General features: G+C 36.8%; 1 protein-coding gene across 5 annotated transcripts in view; it reads right to left on the bottom strand.

Moving 5' to 3' along the window:
- LOC128227678 (long-chain-fatty-acid--CoA ligase ACSBG2-like) overlaps nt 1-19,826 on the bottom strand; it is a 34,619-nt gene that overhangs the window by 6,457 nt on the left and 8,336 nt on the right. For 3 of the 5 annotated variants that reach the window (XM_052938427.1, XM_052938428.1, XM_052938429.1), the window contains exons 2-14: nt 13,070-13,201; nt 7,162-7,349; nt 6,262-6,423; nt 5,907-5,992; nt 5,132-5,220; nt 4,638-4,839; nt 3,994-4,095; nt 3,669-3,716; nt 2,954-3,121; nt 2,160-2,341; nt 1,488-1,675; nt 1,077-1,186; nt 197-347 (exon numbers count right to left, since the gene is read on the bottom strand). In XM_052938427.1, the coding sequence (XP_052794387.1) occupies nt 197-347; nt 1,077-1,186; nt 1,488-1,675; nt 2,160-2,341; nt 2,954-3,121; nt 3,669-3,716; nt 3,994-4,095; nt 4,638-4,839; nt 5,132-5,220; nt 5,907-5,992; nt 6,262-6,423; nt 7,162-7,349; nt 13,070-13,134 (1,741 nt within the window). In that variant the 5' untranslated portion in view covers nt 13,135-13,201. Of the gene's footprint in view, nt 1-196; nt 348-1,076; nt 1,187-1,487; nt 1,676-2,159; nt 2,342-2,953; nt 3,122-3,668; nt 3,717-3,993; nt 4,096-4,637; nt 4,840-5,131; nt 5,221-5,906; nt 5,993-6,261; nt 6,424-7,161; nt 7,350-13,069; nt 13,202-13,646; nt 13,814-16,894; nt 16,998-19,826 lie in introns of those variants that run through there. The other 2 variants (XM_052938426.1, XM_052938425.1) reach the window with 2 other exon arrangements.

The following is a 19,826-nucleotide window of genomic DNA, read 5'->3' as shown; positions in this document are numbered from 1 at the left end:
CACTTTTGAATATTAGCAAAATTGAGGTTCATTATTGTGTCCATAGATGAAAAATCACATGATTTTTTTTCTATAATAAGGTATTTTTTTAACTAAAAAATTACAAATAATTTCCGATCTAGTGTCAATATGTTGGATTGTTTTAAAAGCTGATGAATCAAGTCAAGAAAGCATCCTCCACCCCCTGCTTACAAACCTTTTATTCTTCCAGTAATATAGAGGAAGCCGTCCTCATCATGTCTGCCGATGTCCCCGGAATGTAACCAATCATCATCGCCGAATATCTCCTTGTTCTTCTCTGGCTCGTTAAGATATCCCATGAACACATGTCGACCCCAGAAACAGATCTGTAAACAGTACACAATCTATGACATGCTATGGAATGTCAACCCCAGCAACAGATATGTAAACAGTAAACAGTCTTTGACATGCTAGAATGTTGCATGCTTAAAAAAGGAGGTTTTAGCCTCTTAAATCTTTGCCACATGATGGCCAAAAAATGAGTCTCCCTTAAGTAAGAAGTGAAGTTTTGTTGGCTGAATGTATGTATGCAATAGCAAATAATGGTAGTTTATTAATTAGTCTTAATTGAATTGTAGACAAATCTCAACAAAACTTCTCTTTTCCCTCCTGGTCCATCTAATGTAGGTTCGTCTCACCCTCACATCTTATAGCAAACATTCTTCATCCTGTTTGTACACTCTGGGTTGAACATACGATGCTGATAAGGTAAATAGAAAATGGTAACTTAACCTTAAAATACCTCCAAACTGCCCTCCTGGTTTCGTTCGTTTAGATGCGTCTTAACCCCAAATACTCATCATCATGTATGCTCCTCCCCCACCCCCACCCAATAAATGTGTGAGGCCCAGAACAGGAATATGGGAAGATGTGTCTTTACCCTACTCATCATCCTGTATGCTCCCCACCAAATGAATAAGTGAGGCCCAGAACAGGGATGTGGGAAGATGTGTCTAAACCCCCAATACTCATCATCCTGCATGTCCCCCCCCCCCAATGAATGTGTGAGGCCCAGAACGAGGACATGGAAAAATGGAAACTAAACCATACACTACCTCCCCATTGCTCTCATGGTCCATCTCATGTAAGCGTGTCTTAACCCCCCACATTTCCTTGCCAACACTCGTCATTTTGTATGCTCCATCTGTGTTGAATGTGTGCGGCCCTGAGAAGTACAATGAATTCATATTGAAAATGTGAGGCCCTTATGAGGGGGACAGAATGAATAAAATTAAATACTGTGAAATCCATTATATTTAAGGGTATGAAATTTCATGGTTTTTCGAAAAAGGACAACTTTAAATTCATGTATTTTCATTTTTTGAATAAAAAATCCAAACTATAGTTCATTACTAAGCTTAAGTGCTAGAGAGAGACAATATGCCAATTAGGGCAGATACCCACAACAAGTACAAACATGTTATAATGCTCATAATCTGATTTAAATGTTTGATTATGCCACCCACCTGTACATTCACTCATTCCATACACCTCATCAATGCGAATGTTGAGGCTGGAAAAAAACTCTAGCGTGTCCTTCATGATAGGAGCAGCCCCTGAACCAAACAGTTTGCATCGGTCCAGTCCCAGCAACGTTTTCAGTTTACGGAACACAAGGATGTTGGCTATACTCCAGCCCCATGGTTTGCTTCCACTTGGAAAATAGAAATGTACATAATGATTTTAAATTGTGCATGCATTAATGCTCAGTAAACAGTCAATTCCTTGTTTTCTCTGCTCTTTTATCAGTCAAAATTGATTTTTAAATCTTATTTCATAAATGTTACATTCTTTTGCCTAAAAGAACGAACCATCCTGCTGTAAACATACAAATACTTGCTTAATAGTGTTTTCAATTTTTGTAGACACCATACAAAGCTTTATCTCTACTCTTAACTCAAACTGTGAAAGATGGGATTTTCTCAGAAATTATCTTGCCGTATAGGACAATTCTGGTGGCTGACATTTAGTGTTATAAACATTTGCAAATGTATGTGAAGGATAATTTTGCTCCATATTAACTGATAGTATTCAATTTGTACATTGATAAAATGAAAACATTTAGCATGAAAATTAATGAAAAGGACAGTAAACTGCTATGCCTACCAACTGCTATGCCTACCCACTGCTATGCCTACCCATTACTTTGCGCTTGTGAGCCCCTTCGGCCCTTATCCCTGGCCCAAGCTGATATCTTGCGGGCCATGTTGGACCTTTTCGACCCCTCTGATGCCAGTCTCTCGTTGATCTTCTCCCAAAGACGCGGGACTGCAAAGACAGTTGTCGGCCGCACCTCCTTCCAGGTCTCCAGTAATGAGCCCTACAAGGGGTATTTAAAATTTGTTGTGTTCTAGTTTTAACAGATATTGACCTTAAAATATTGGTCAATTTTTAAAAATAGTAAGGTGCTACGAAAAAATATAGAATAAGAATTGAATGATTTTGGAATTCCAATCTTGATATCAGATACTGCCATACATTTATATATATATAAATATATATATATATATATATATATATATATATATATATATATATATATATATATATATATATACACACAAAATAAATTAGTATCATCAATTTTATTGGCTGATTTGTAATGTGCTTCTATCATTTTCAGTCTTATAATCGAAAAGGTAACAATATTTATGGTAATTAATGATAACTAAAAAAAATAAAAAATATTTTTTTTTAAAATATTCACTTTTATTGGATTAATTGTTTTCAATGAATGAACATATGTCCCGTATTTATAAATGAAAGTTTGAAAATCAAAAATACTAAACTTGGTTGTTTCAGTACTGAAAATGTCATTGTTACCATACATTGTGTAGGAAGAATTTTTTCTAATGTACTGAATTTAGTATTAATACTTTATAAAACTTTAGCCCATTTTTAATTGAATTTTGAACTTAACTTAAAAATATACCTTCAAGGCATCTGGTTGAGCAAAGTATACTGCACCACCGAATTTCAGTGCCACGATGAAATCCAACATCTGTGCCGCTATGTGACTCAAGGGGAGGAACGATATGGAGATTTCCTTCCCAAACACCACCTTGATCTGACGGCCAACTTTGTCAGCTACCCATGTATACTTAAAAAAGAATAAAAATACATTCCAATACGTCTAACATGTACATGTTTGTTCTCTTAATTTACTTCATAAGTAGAGCATAGTTAATGGTCATAGTGGACGAGCCGATTACACCCGTATTAGCTTTTGCCCATACAATTAACAAGATTTATTAATGACGGTTTTGGTCAGAATCTTCCTAAATTATTAAATCAGAATTTGTCTGGCAACATATTGGTGGAAACATTCATTGAAACATTAAGGTGAATTTTTGCGCTTTAAATTGATACACAATTATACACCAAACACAACAGGAGGTCAGCAAAGCATCCAATCACAAAAAAATTGCATAATGGATTTGTTAAAATGTTTACATCCTTTAAAAATTAAAGTTTAGTTTAAACTAAAAGATTTAAGTTTGTTTCTGGAGGAAAACCTTAAGATGACATGCATTATGATTTAATATTGTCTTGTTTATGCACAGAAACTAGTTAAATTACGCAAGAACTAAAATTCAATTTTAATGATATTATCACAAAATCGGTGTGAAGGATTTAAAAGAACTTACATTATCATGACTGATCATCACACCCTTTGGATTTCCAGTTGTTCCTGACTGTAATAATTAAAAGAGAATTAAAGCATAAGCAATTAATTATAAAGATAGGTCCTTTACAATAGAATACCCAACATTTCAACATACAAAATAAGAAAATACATAAAACAGAACTTTTCCACATTTGTTTATTATTAAAAGAACAGTTCCAGTAAAATATACCTATAAAGAAACAACAAATAATTTACAACCAATTATCTTATGACAACTAAGAATCTAAACAAAAGTATACATATATTCATACAAATTTACGCAATTCAATTATATCCTCACATACTGTGTATATAAGTGAGCAACAGGTATTTGGGGCTTGGATCAGGGTTCTCTCTTCCAGCGCTGAGTCTGGGACATCTTTACCGAATTGTAGAAACTCTGCCCACTGAAAATGAGAGACAGTGTCAGGAAGGATAAGTAGATATCCCTGACATAAGATGAGTCTCCTGATGTAAACACTCATCAATTGCCAACCAAATATAGTAATTTTATGGTAAATGAGTCAAAGCTGAGTTTTAGAACTGTCTGATTGTTATACCAAAGCAAGAAATGAGCCAACTGTTTTTCACTGTAAAAGGAGCATGACTTTAGTGCTATTTGGGCAATGCAGTTTCAAATTTACAAGGAACATAACTGTGCAACTATTTTTACCACAATGAGTAGCTATACACATGGAAAATTAACATAATAAACAACTGTACAAGTTTTGGCATTCTGCCAAACCCAATGGCAGGGCTTTAAAAGTATATCATACTGGTTGACTTAAACAGAACATCTAATCGCAACAAATAGGTCATTGCTTTAAAGGTGTTTTTTCTGCTTTTATATTTGACCTACAGACTGTATATATTCAAATCAGGTATTTCCTAAGTCAAGCTTCAGCTAATGTTGTCGAAACTTCAAGTGTAAGTTTTCATGAACTCTTACTGAATATATGTTATCCTTGCGTTCAGCGACCTCACCGGTGTACTGTACGATGGCCTTCAGGTCAGGAAGCTCCTCCCACACCTGTAGGATCTTTTTCAGCTGTGCGTGGTTCTCAACAACAACGACATTGGACCGCGAATTCTTCAAAACATACCCACACGCCTCTGCAGTGTTCGTTGCATAGATACCCGTCCCCTTGCCTCTTGAAGGATAGACCAGTTATGATACAGCTTAAACAATGGGTATTTCTCAACATTTATGACAAATTCACAAGTGTTAAACTTAACAGGAGTGTTGTTTCATAAGAATTATGTATATAATGTTTCTTATATATGTATAATAAATGTATTTAGTTAGAGTAAATGTCAATGTAAAAGTTGACCATATTTACTGTGGCAGTCATAGGAGTGCAAACCTAATGAACATACATAGACTTGCATTTCTTTAAACATTTGAAACTTAAACGTATCATCTCAACTATTAAATATTCTCACCCTGCAAACACTGCACCAAGGAATGAGATATACCACTCTGGTGAGTTAAACCCGAGGATGGACACGCCATGGTGGGGCTCTAAGCCAAGCTGGAAATGTATGAGTACAAGATTATGATCAGGTTTTTATTCTTTAGATTCTTTACTCATTAGATTGAATAATTGTCTTTGAATAACAGAATTTCTTAATCATTTTCATTTTTACTATCCATATGTAGCAAAATATACATTTTAAACCTTGATTATTACCTACTGAAAGCCAAGTCAACATGCATTTGTCCTGGGTAATCGTTGTGACTACTTAATCTCTACATTGGCCAATACAATCAAGAGTATTTATCAGGATGGTTTGGCGCCCTGTAAATTGCTGTGACCAATCAATCAACCAACATTGTTAGATAAGATAAGACTATGGATTTAGTCAAAAAGAGAACATTAAATTCAAATTAAGATGGTTTTCAGCTGTTACTATAAATTGATTACATAGCATGGCTGTCTATAGACTTTTGCAATTGACAATCAAGAACATCACAAAGGCATGCCAACGCTCATAGAGTTTCTCACCTCATCAAGGGACATAACTCAACAATTCTTAAATCCAGACTTAAGGGCCTTGCTAAACAAAAGTATAGTGCTTAGACTAGTAACATGCATACCAAGTTTCATGTGCGTAATGTGAATATTTTAGGTATGAACAAAGGTAAAACAATTCCATGCCATAGTTGACAAATATCCTTAAATGGACAAACTATTAATGGTATATGATCTATTCATACCTTGATGAGTGATTTGGCAGCCTGTTGCGACTGATTGTAGTATTCACGGAATGTAATCTTTTCCCAAATTCCATTCCTTTTCACAGCTGTAATGTAACAATATAATTGCTATTTAATGTTAATCATAGAATAAATACAAATAAAATTTTCACATAACAAATACTTTAGAATACTATTGAATAAGCAAACTATTTTTTTACTTTTACTTTCTTTATTTACCATAGAAACAATGTCTCCATCCTTTCTGTGTCTGACTGCAGCACTCATTTGACAATAACATTTTTAGGTTTTCCAAATACAAATACAAACTACAAAGAATAGAACTAAATAGAAATCATCTTCTCCAATCACTCACCGAGTGCAAGATTATCTGGTACTTGTTGTACTGTCTGGAGGAACATGGTCTGTACAGTTATTGGTTTCTCAGCACCATACCCCTCGTTTTCCATCCGTAACCTTACAGCGCCATCTATAGATGTGGTGGTCAGATTTGTTGCTTTGAGCAGGTCATCCAGTTCTGAAAAAACATGTTTATTAAATATAACTATGTATGTTTATATCTCCACTACTTGGGTGTTGGATTCTATAAAGGAATCACCTCGTCCTGTCCATCTGCCCTGGCACATCCGGTCAAGTCTACTTTTCTCCATAACTTTTTGAGGTATTGACTTTAAACTTCATACCTATATTGACTAAGATGAGGAGAAAGTGCAGTGCAAAAGAAACATTGTTTTGTGTATGGTAATTTAAGAGTCATTGCATTTTAATTATATTTATACTTTTTTGTTTTACTTCTCACCATTAATCCATATGATTTTAAGGAAATGACTATAAATTTATTACACACTCATATTGACTAGGTTGATAAGATGACTATTGCTGTGCAAAAGAAAGCTTATTTTGCTTATGGTATTTTTACACTGATTGAAGCAGTGTTCTCAATAAAAACCAAAATGGACGGTTCAAGTGGCAATAGGGCCGCTTCAAATTTGGAAAACTAAATTGATTTTCAGTAGAATAAGTAGAAGCTGGTCGGTTACTTTACTATTTGAGACGGTTCAACCAAAACTTATTGAGAACCCTGTGAAGTACAAATGAAAAAACTATGTTTGGCAGAATACTATCTATGTAGTCTGGTTCAAGTCTCACTCACTGCCAGTAAAATTATCATATAATTATAAATACAGTTAGGTTTCTAATAAGGTTTTTTTCAACAATTAATCAATAATTCAACCATGAACTTTCAAATACTGACCTTTCTTGACACCATTTCCCACAACCTTTACATCCCCTTTTTCTGAAAGGGGCTGGATCTGTGTGAGAGTTACTGCCCCTGTTCCACTACTTGAGTTACCCATTCCGTCACCAATGTCACCCGCAGCAGCCGCTTCAACGGGCGTGGTCACTAACTCCGCGGTCTGCTCACCGCCGCCACTCAGATCTCTGGAAGTGCATCATACAATTTGTAGGTATATATATGTAACAAGAATTCTTAGAGAAACTAAAATCCATTTTTTGTTATGAGTATCAATATTGAAAAAAAACTCACTGACTAAACTGAACTCAAAACAGAAAAAAAAACTTCAGTCAATCAATAAGTAATTCGGTTAAAGGAGTATTAAGTTTTTTCAAGTATTGATGGCAGTGGGAAATGCCATTGTTAGTTTTAATAGCCACATATCAGCTTAAATCATAGATTGTTTCAAGCCTTTACTGTTCACTGAATGTTTAAAACAAAGAAGGAACATGAATTCAATAAGTTGACCAAAAAAGAGAACTTTAAATCAGGCACACTAATGTCTTCCCTTATTATTAAATTATTCAATTTCTAGTAACTATGTAAATTTTTAACCAATTTGGAAATTCCTCTCATTAATGAATTCAGATTATAAACCAAAAGTAATGCTGTTTTTTAGTTGGTACATGATAAAACCTAAGGGTGCCAAGTACTTTTAATGCATGGAATAACTAGAAATGTGTCCATAGGACACGGATGCCCCCACTTCGATTTTTTGTCACAGAAAATAAGCCATAATGATTATTCAGGATAATCTGCACAAGGGCAAATCCTTTTCAAAAATTAGATCGGATAAGATATTTTTTAAGTATTGTTGGGAAATAAAGGGCCCTAACTCCTAAATGATTAAAGCGCTTTCCATGGCTATCGAACTTGATCAAGGTATTATGGTCACAAACATGTGTTAAAAGTTTGGTGAGGATTGGACAAACAGTTTTCAAGAATTAGATCGGAAACAATCTTCGGGACGTATTTTTCAAGTCTTTTTTTGCAAATAAAGGGCCGTAACTCCTAAATGACAAAAGCGATTTCCATGGCTATCGAACTTGATCAAGATATTATGGTCACAATCATGTATGTAAAGTTTGGTGAGGATTGGACACATACTTTTCAAGAATTAGATTGGAAACATATATTTTTGAAGTATTTTTGGCAAAAAAGGGCCGTAACTCCTAAATGACTAAAGCGATTTCCATGACTATCGAACTTGATCAAGATATTATGGTCACAAACATGTGTTTAAAGTTTGGTGAGGATTGGACAAACGGTTTTCAAGAATTAGATCGGAAACAATCTTCGGGACGTACGTACGTACAGACAGACAGACGTACGGACAAGGGCAACCCTATATGCCGCCACTTTGTGGGGGCATAAAAAAGCTTAATAGCTAATGAAGTCAAGCAATTTTTAGGATAATATTCTGGCTTGTTTTATAGAATTGTATCATTATTAATTTGAGAAACTCTTGTTTGAAACTGTCCTATTACCCCTTAGCATTTACCATTAAAATTACTTAATACTAAAAATAGAATATTTGCTTTACCTTTTCAACTAGTAAAAATATGGCATTTAAAGACATAATTAAGTTCCTTTCTTAAGAGAATTGCACAAAGTGTGATGGGTCTCAATGTTTATGGTGATTTCAATACAAAAGCCCATGCCAATTTATGACCCAAATTTGAAGTATAAAACATTGTTCCATTTAAATTTTAATAGTTAATAACATTTAAAAAGCTTCAGGCTTAAAAACAATACCTTCTGTATCAGAACACAATAAACTCCATTAACAACAGTTCAACATTCGCTACATTTGTTTAACATCTTTCTTCAGACAATGTTGTTATCTTACAAGTTACAAAGAAATTGCTAAAACAGTAAACAAAATCACTGGCATAAAAATTGTCTGTCCTATAATCAATAATCCATGCTTTATATGTGGTACTACCACCATCTATTCCCCTTTACAAAACCTCATCATTTATTTATAATATTTACTAGAGTAGTTATTTACTATTGATGCAAATCATGAAGTTCAACTTGATAAAGCAGTATGTAAAGGGAGGCAAATTGAATACAATTAACTGTATCTGCTGATGCTTTATCTTGGGTTTAACTTCTTCAATTAATAGATAACGTTAATATCATCAAATTACCCTCTTCTATTGTTAAAACAATGTGCACTGACAGCATACATTGTATGTAGATAAGTGGAGAGGGGTGTGTTTGTAGGTTAAGTGCATTTGCAACACTGGGATCAGTGGGAGGGGGTGTGTTGGATGGGGGATTTGTGGATAGGGTACATGGAGTGTGTTTGTGGTTTTAGTGCATTTGGGGCAGGTGATCAGTGGGAGGGGGTATGTTGGATGGGGGATTTGTGGATAGGGTACATGGAGTGTGTTTGTGGTTTTAGTGCATTTGGGGCAGGGGATCAGTGGGAGGGGGTGTGTTGGATGGGGGATTTGTGGATAGGGTACATGGAGTGTGTTTGTGGTTTTAGTGCATTTGGGGCAGGTGATCAGTGGGAGGGGGTGTGTTGGATGGGGGATTTGTGGATAGGGTACATGGAGTGTGTTTGTGGTTTTAGTGCATTTGGGGCAGGTGATCAGTGGGAGGGGGTGTGTTGGATGGGGGTTTGTGGATAGGGTACATGGAGTGTGTTTGTGGTTTTAGTGCATTTGGGGCAGGTGATCAGTGGGAGGGGGTGTGTTGGATGGGGGATTTGTGGATAGGGTACATGGAGTTTGTTTGTGGTTTTAGTGCATTGGGGCAGGTGATCAGTGGGAGGGGGTGTGTTGGATGGGGGACTTGTGGATAGGGTACATGGAGTGTGTTTGTGGTTTTAGTGCATTTGGGGCAGGTGATCAGTGGGAGGGGGTGTGTTGGATGGGGGACTTGTGGATAGGGTACATGGAGTGTGTTTGTGGTTTTAGTGCATTTGGGGCAGGTGATCAGTGGAAGGGGGTGTGTTGGATGGGGGACTTGTGGATAGGGTACATGGAGTGTGTTTGTGGTTTTAGTGCATTTGGGGCAGGTGATCAGTGGGAGGGGGTGTGTTGGATGGGGGACTTGTGGATAGGGTACATGGAGTGTGTTTGTGGTTTTAGTGCATTTGGGGCAGGGGATCAGTGGAAGGGGGTGTGTTGGATGGGGGACTTGTGGATAGGGTACATGGAGTGTGTTTGTGGTTTTAGTGCATTTGGGGCAGGGGATCAGTGGGAGGGGGTGTGTTGGATGGGGGGTTTGTGGATAGGGTACATGGAGTGTGTTTGTGGTTTTAGTGCATTTGGGGCAGGGGATCAGTGGAAGGGGGTGTGTTGGATGGGGGACTTGTGGATAGGGTACATGGAGTGTGTTTGTGGTTTTAGTGCATTTGGGGCAGGGGATCAGTGGGAGGGGGTGTGTTGGATGGGGGGTTTGTGGATAGGGTACATGGAGTGTGTTTGTGGTTTTAGTGCATTTGGGGCAGGTGATCAGTGGGAGGGGGTGTGTTGGATGGGGGACTTGTGGATAGGGTACATGGAGTGTGTTTGTGGTTTTAATGCATTTGGGGCAGGGGATCAGTGGGAGGGGGTGTGTTGGATGGGGGGGTTTGTGGATAGGGAAAAGGGTTTACATGGAGTGTGCTTGTGGTTTTAGTGCATTTGGGGCAGGGCATCAGTCAGAGGGGGTGTGTTGGATGGGGGATTTCGGGGTAGGGGAAAGGGGTAGGAGTGTTTGTGGGATAAGTACATTTGCTGCATGGGAGCAGAGGGAGGGGATGTGTTGGATGGGGGATTTCGGATAGGGGAAAGGGGTAGGAGTGTTTGTGGGATAAGTGCATTTGCTGCACGTGAGCAGAGGGAGGGGATGTGGTGGATGGGGAATTTGGGGGTAGGGGAAAGGGGTAGGAGAGTCTTTGTGGGTTAAGTGCACTTGCAGCAGGGGATCAGTCGCAGAGGATGTGGTGGATGTGGGGATTTTGGGGTAGGGGATAGGGGTAGGAGAGTCTTTGTGGAATAAGTGCACCTGCAGCAGGGGATCAGTCGCAGAGGATTTGGTGGATGGGGGATTTTGGGGTAGGGGATAGGGGTAGGAGAGTCTTTGTGGGATAAGTGCACTTGCAGCAGGGGATCAGAGGGAGGGGATTTTAGGGTAGGTCTGCATGGAGCAATATGGAACGAGACCACTATGTGGGGTTATTCTATTAGACTAACTTATATGTGATCAGAGGGGATATTATAGCTATAAAAGCTGCAATGTTAATATTACCCAACCATTTATATCAAAATAACAATTAATAATGCTTTAGACATGTATGTCAAAATCATCAAAATAGCCATTGGCAAATACAGTGTGAGTGAATAGGGCTGGGATACTAGTAATTGTCAAGCTAAAGTTTAAGGTTCAGCTAAAGTCACAGACAACATGGGTGGAGGCAAGCATCAGTGAAGGGAGGTATTATTGGTACGGGCAAGTACAAATAGTTGAGAGTTGGAGACAGGGGCAGGGATAGAGACCATGTTGTTTACTTAAAGTGCGGATAAGGTAGGGCCAAGAGGGGAGAGGGGAATCTAAGGATCAGGTCAAGGAACTTGATTTTGTGTAGGCTCTGAGTGAGTAGCAGATGCTTTGTGCAAAAAAGGCCCTAATGTAGACTAAGCTTGTTATTTAGTGTAATGCACAGTTTTTAAAAGTCTGATTCAGTCTCATGTATTGAATAATTGAATGCATAGATTACATTGTTCAATATAAACAAGAAGACTAAATTTAATTCTACATCAGTATAGAATACTTTGTATAGAATTATTCATGATGCATGAATAAGTTAAGTAGTGTCTAAATCTTGAAGATCTTATTACTTTGACCCAGATCTATTCAGTTGTTAACTACAATGTATTTTTTACCTGTGATTGTAATCAGGTATTCAAATTTTTCTGTGTCTTCCCCATATCCCAACATACTATTCACCAACCTTTGGCAGACAATGAGGATTAAACTCATTCTGATAGTTTCAAATTAATGTAGGGCTAGCATATCATAACAGAGGCATTTATAATCAGCATGACTGTCATTAAACGAGTTAACCATGCTTCTTTAAACAGGAGTGTACCTGTAGCATTTTTATTGTATTGGTCGTACATGTGAAGCTAAGTTTGTTCTCAATATGTTAAACATAGTGAGTCATCTTGAGGGTTATTTCCTAAAATTCTACGGGACATGAAATAACGATTTTTAAGTACAGTCGAAATCTGTTGGCTCGATATCGATGGCTCAATTCCGTCATTGGCTCGAACTGGATGTAAAGGTCCGATTTTGTTTAAATCTGTGTAAGCGTTCCCACTTGACTCATTATTTGTTAGCCTCAAAGTTTTTCTGTCAGTCCCTTGGATATCAAGCCAACAGGTTTCAACTGTATTCTAAAGGCTAACGATGATTGGAAACATGACAAATTTTAAAGGGACTAAGATTTCTTTAATTTTATTTTGACAACTTTTTTTACATTTGTTATAACTGAGTTATTTCACTTACATTTAAGAACAGACACCACACAGCAGCCGGCAGATACTTATTTAAACATATTTTGTTTTAAGCCAAGCCGAAAATTTTGATAGTGTTTTTTTATTAGGTTTTTCCACTAAAAATATTTTTCGCTGTCTTACCGTAAACGTACCCTATAAAATATGAACAAGTCCCTTTAACCAGTTGAAAGTTAAATGTATTCACATCCTTAGACTTATCTGTTTATCCTGATCTCAAGATTTCAGCATATATGCCAATATTTTGGGGAAAGCAAAATTGATTTCAATGGCCCGGGTGTACAGGAATATGCCTTAAAATAAAGTATGCCCCTATCAAATTTAATTTCATAAACTTCTAAAGCTCTTACAGTTTGTGAGATTGGTTCATGTTCAGATCCTCTTTCTGAGATTCCTGCCCTGTTGCCATTGCCATGGTGATGCTCTTACCCGTATCCTGGAGGTTACAGACAACTGATAGTTTCAGCCCATATGTACTTCACCTGAAAATAAAGACAACAGCAGATTTAAAATAAAAGCAAGGACAAAGAGGATATTTCTTATATTTTTTATCACAGAATGATTGCAGGAAGCATTATTTTAAAAAAAATGAAGTAAAATAGAATTTTCTGTCATCAAGAGAAACTTCATGACATCATTTTGGTGAACCAAAATATAAAGTTAAAACAACATAACACTATATTATATTTGCAAAGCATAAAAGAAATTTTCATACCTTGACAACGGGTAAATCATTTATTTCTTATAAGGTAACTATATATATATGGCTATTTTTCTAAAATGTGTTATACTCTCTTTGTAATAAAAAAAGGTTTCAATGAAATGTGAAATAGCAGTAAAATCAACACTTCCAAAGTTCATCTAAAAATGATGGCACTATTTTAAATGTCATAAAACACACACATTTACCAAAACATATTGACCTACCAGTACAGGAAAATCCAAACAAAGAGTGAAACATGGACTTCAATCATGACAGTTTCTGATGGAACATGGACCTTGGACCATGTTAAACAGATAAAACTTGCAGTGTCAAAAAATATACCACAAGCCTTGATAAGGTCGAATAAAAAATATATAAATTCTTCTAAATATCCGTTGATTATCGGTACACCCTTACCAAATTCACATCTATGTCTTGGTTGATAACAAACTCATTATGAATCATCGCTTTAATTCCTTATTAAAATAACATGAATAAAAAAGCACCAAAACACAAAACCTCTACTAGAAGCAAGCCTGTTAATATTAATATGTAGTCAGACTCACTCAAACATTCAAAATTTAACAACCACACCAAGTTTTATACGGAATATTTCATATTCAACCATAAAAGAAGAGAATTAAAACAAGCTAATATTCAGTTTGATTTTCTTCCATCTTCAGCCTGTATTTGTATGTTAATTTTTTCTCCAGCAGAAGTATCCTGTAAGCACTTTATAAGTACCACTCTGTGGTAATGATTCCTGCAGCCATAAACCACACCACCACCACTTCAAGTAAACTTTTTCCAAACTGTTTAGATTCTCTGAGAGGCGCTGGTTACTAGATTTCTAGTACAGTAATGAGATGTAACTGCAAAACTGAAGTGGCAAAAAAACAATTCTGTTTAGTTTGCATCTCATGGTTGAAAAAAGGTCTTCTTCCAAACCTGTCACACTAACCTATCAAAGGTGAATACAAAAAATGCAATGTCCATTGATGGACAAAATTTTAGTAGCAAGAAAAAAGTATAAGATCATCACCTAAAAATGAGAGATGATCAGAAACCCTTGTTCAACGTAACTTAACAGGGTGATTCATTATTAACACAATTTACGCTTTTTAAGTATGAAAAACTTTAATTTTGATTTATTACTCAAAACATCACACGATTATGAGTACTTAAATATACAATAGATCTTGCAGATAAGAAGAAGATTTAAAATTGAAAAACCATTTCTTCTCTGGCACGTTATCAAGGTAGTTGACTAGCAACTCAATAATGCTTGCAAAAATAAGCAGACTAGGAAATTTATGTTTAAACATAATAAAGTGATCCATGTTTTAAATATGATAGAACTAGAGATTGCTTTTTCGAAAAAGCGCATGTCTCCCCCATTGTGTGGTCGTAGGTGAGAAATAATCAATGATGGATCCCAAAATCAATAGGGGCCATCAACTAGTCATGACTAACTGGCATACCAAGTATGAAGTTCCTGGGTGTAAACGTTCTTGAGTTATTGAGCAGAAACCGGTTCTTCACCTCAAGGTCAGTGACCTTGACCTTTGACCAACTGATTGCAAAATCAACTAGACATCATGACCAACCTCACTTCAAAGTTTGATGAACCTAGATCAAAGCATTCTCCTGATATTGCACGGAAATATTTTTTTACATTAGAGGTCACAGCGACGTTGACCTTTGACCTTGTGACCCCCCAAAACATAGGAGTTTTCTAAACCTCATGATCAACCTCCCTACCAAGTTTGGTGAACCTAGGTCAAACCATTCTCAAGATATTGAGCGGAAATGTTTTTTACATTGGGGGTCGCCGCGACCTTGACCTTTGACCTAGTGACCCCAAAAACAATAGGGATCTTCTACACCTCATGACCAACCTCCCTACCAAGTTTGGTGAACCTAGGTCAAACCGTTCTCAAGATTTTGAGCAGAAATGTTTTTTATATTGGGGGTCGCCGCGACCTTGACCTTTGACCTAGTGACCCCAAAAACAATAGGGATCCTCTACACCTCACGACCAACCTCCCTACCAAGTTTGGTGAACCTAGGTCAAACCATTCTCAAGATATTGAGCGGAAATGTTTTTTACATTGGGGGTCGCCGCGACCTTGACCTTTGACCTAGTGACCCCAAAAACAATAGGGATCCTCTACACCTCACGACCAACCTCCCTACCAAGTTTGGTGAACCTAGGTCAAACCATTCTCAAGATATTGAGCGGAAATGTTTTTTACATTGGGGGTCGCCGCGACCTTGACCTTTGACCTAGTGACCCCAAAAACAATAGGGATCTTCTACACCTCATGACCAACCTCCCTACCAAGTTTGGTGAACCTAGGTCAAACCATTCTCAAGATTTTGAGCAGAAATGTTTTTTATATTGGGGGTCGCCGCGACCTTGACCTTTGACCTAGTGACCCCAAAAACAATAGGGATCCTCTACACCTCACGACCAACCTCCCTACCAAGTTTGGTGAACCTAGATCAAACCATTCTCAAGATATTGAGCGGAAATGTTTTTTACATTGGGGGTCGCCGCGACCTTGACCTTTGACCTAGTGACCCCAAAAACAATAGGGATCCTCTACACCTCACGACCAACCTCCCTACCAAGTTTGGTGAACCTAGGTCAAACCATTCTCAAGATATTGAGCGGAAATGTTTTTTACATTGGGGGTCGCCGCGACCTTGACCTTTGACCTAGTGACCCCAAAAACAATAGGGATCCTCTACACCTCACGACCAACCTCCCTACCAAGTTTGGTGAACCTAGATCAAACCATTCTCAAGATATTGAGCGGAAATGTTTTTTACATTGGGGGTCGCCGCGACCTTGACCTTTGACCTAGTGACCCCAAAAACAATAGGGATCTTCTACACCTCATGACCAACCTCCCTACCAAGTTTGGTGAACCTAGGTCAAACCATTGTCAAGATATTGAGCGGAAATGTTTTTTACATTGGGGGTCGCCGCGACCTTGACCTTTGACCTAGTGACCCCAAAAACAATAGGGATCTTCTACACCTCATGACCAACCTCCCTACCAAGTTTGGTGATCCTAGGTCATGCGGTTTTCCAGTTATCGATCGGAAACGAAGTGTGACGTACGGACGGACTGACGGACTACCGGACTACCGGACTATCGGACTACCGGACTGACGGACAGGGCAAAAACAATATGTCTCCCCCAGAGAGGGGGAGACATAATTTCTAGCAATGCATAGTGTATTATACATAAATCTACCATCTCAGCCATGACCTTCATAGATTTATAGAATGCACAACAATTTTACATCTAAAATTGAAAATATGTAACTGCATGGTAACACGGACATATAAACCAGGTCCCCTATAAACCAGGTCCATGACAGTAATATTACACTGATAATAAACATAAAACCTCAAATATTATAGTTCTTTATTATTTGCATAAACACATGAAAACAGTACCTCTTTAAATCACCTGCATTTATATCCCTCTTTAAAGTCTATTAAATGATCATATGATACAAAAATTAAGATTTGAAAGGACAGATCTTTAGTTGCCTGGTTGACTGAATTCAAATGTAGTTCATCACAAGCGTGTGAAAATAATAGGGGAAGCATCAGTGCGCTTGATAGTTTACAACACTTTACAATATTACTATCCATCAAAGAATACTTGTCTAAATATTATGCTGGGGACTTTGATTCAAGTTCAATAGGTTAAGATTAGAAAATAAAAACAACCTCAGGCTTTGGAAAAATGACCTTAAACTTTAATATGATATTCCCATTGAAGAAAATCCATCACCCTTACAAATAAAGGGTTAAGTTGGAGAGTAAATATTGAAGTACATGTCCATGGATCTTCCTATATTATATTGCATTTAAAAATTAAACTCATTCTTTGATATATCCATATTGCATGCCATGTTAGCATAGCACAATAGTGAAAAAAATACATTCAAGGTCTTAAAAAGGTCTCAAAAGAGGTATCCAAATAATACCAAAGTGGTATTAAAAAAACACATTATAGAAAATTGACTTAGCTGCCACCCTGGACTTTACTATGTAATACTGAGTGGTGAAAGTGGCAGTCATTACAGGAAATCAACCTTAACTGCCACCTTGGACGTGAATGTGGCACATCATAAGAAATCAACCTTAGCTGCCATCTTGACCTTCACTTTGTCATCAGATTGCACGTTATAACTTTACTTTTTAAATCATGATTTACTCAGAAATGGGACAAGGTCCTAAGGGTGAAAAAGCTTAAAATATATAAAAAAATATCACTTTTTAAAAAGAGTGACAACTGCCTTGTGCTAAGCTCGTGACCTCCTGGTCTCCATGAGGGCAGATTCTGAGATACTACCAAAAATAGGGCAAAGTGCAGCACCCATAACTAAATCCATGTATCACAAGCTTAACCAACGTTTTTTACAGTTACCTTGGATCTGTTACAGATTCAAGCATTGAAAATAACACTTCATTTGCCAATAATGGACATAATAGTGCACTAATGGTTCTAGTTCTATATCTATGGTTGCAACATGATTTTTTCAATAAGCCCATTATACCATACTGGTATACCTATTTATACCAGTAATTTAATGACAGAATTAATCAAACCAAGATACAATTTCCATCAAACCCATCGATCGGTTTATTGCAATACATGCTTTTAGAGATAACCGTATGTTGTCGGTACTTATTCAAAATTAATTAAAAATTATAAAAACAAATTGCTTTATAGTTTATACTGATTTTTTTAAGCTCAAATGTGACTTAAGTTGATAGCTCATATAATCACTCTTGAATCAGTACTGGTGTCCATAAACCATTCCATTAGCAGCTTTGAAATGGTCAGGAATTTTTGGCTTGTAAGTCACATCAAGGAAATTTTTGGACTAATGTTATATCAACACAGAGGGAGAATACAGGAAGGAAGAAGTTTCTGATATGATTTTTTTCAATTATTCATGCAATTTCAACAGCCTGTAATCTTTTATTTTTCAACGAAGAAAATAATAAACCCACTTTTGTTTATTACATATCTTGAAACAGCATACAAACGTTTTAATCTGCTAAGTCAAGGTCATGAATAAAATGCAATTATTTGACATGTACACATATTTTCAATCCGGACCCCACAAATTTATGTCAACATAAAGTTTCCTTTTTAAACAAAGCATGACATGCAGCATATTTATTTTGAAGGTTAATTTATATGTCCTTAAAAAACATCAGTCCTATGATGTCGGTGACAGTCTATAATAATGATCTAATTATTATAATTTTGCTCACAGAATAACACCAAGGATATATAAGTTCTCTTTTAACCTTGAAAATCAATATTTAAAATTGGCGAAACACTATTGTTGGTAATTAGTGGGGAAATTTATCCATCAGAATGGGACACAGTGAAAGTATTAGCCTTCTGGTTGTTAGGATGTGGGCCATACTGGTTCTGTAAGCACTTTTAGAGGTTTTTTGTCTGTATTTTTAAATTGTTAGTTTGCACAGGGTAAGTGCATCTGCACAGAGTATAAAAAAAATGGCTTGCCATATCCAGAGCACACCTTACATTAAGTATATTACTAGTAAGAATGAATTGATTCTCGTTTTTTAACTGTTAAACTACTAAATGCCGACTGCCATGGCAAGTCCCTACTTTTCCATTTCCAGATAAGTCACTTTTTAGACACGCTTTGAACCTATTTATTTCTATAAAAAAATGCTGTTGTCCATACTACAGTGGTTTAAAAGATTGAAGCAAACAATAAAGTTGGCTGAACTCAAATATAATGGCTGTACTTTGTCATTTTGTATACATTTTTCATTTTAAAAAACACATGTGTTTGTCAGACTCCTCGAAATCTTTCATTGGTAAGAATGACTAAACTAATGCATTGAACACAGGTATCATGAACTTAAGTCAATATATGAGTAAGTTAACATTGATCGACAAAATTTATAAATTTATGAACTGTGCTAGCCGTCTTCTTTTGTTTTCAGAGTCTAAAGCAGGGTTTCATTCTTCAAAAAATAATTGGGACGGGCCCAAGGACAAGAGGGTAAATAGTGTGCCTGTATCAATTTTTGTAAAAGAAGCAATAATCAGTAAAGCACATTCATTTATTTCTACGATTCTTTAGTTGTTCTCCGAAATTGCTTACAGAACCAGTGGTGCACAGACAGGAATTGTAACCATGGTAAGGGCAACTGTAGTTCTTTATACTAGTCCACCTATAGATACAGAGCAGCAAAGAACAACAATTAAACTGTGCATGGTGAGGTAGTCCAATTTTGTCATTATTATTTAACATCGATGCATAACATTACTATATATTATTTCGCCCGGTGTTAAATGGTAGAGAGTTGTAGCATTGCAGGGATA

Source organism: Mya arenaria, chromosome 3 (assembly GCF_026914265.1).
Source record: "Mya arenaria isolate MELC-2E11 chromosome 3, ASM2691426v1".
Classification (NCBI taxonomy): Eukaryota; Metazoa; Mollusca; class Bivalvia; order Myida; family Myidae; genus Mya; species Mya arenaria.
This window is presented reverse-complemented; position numbering and strand designations above follow the sequence as displayed.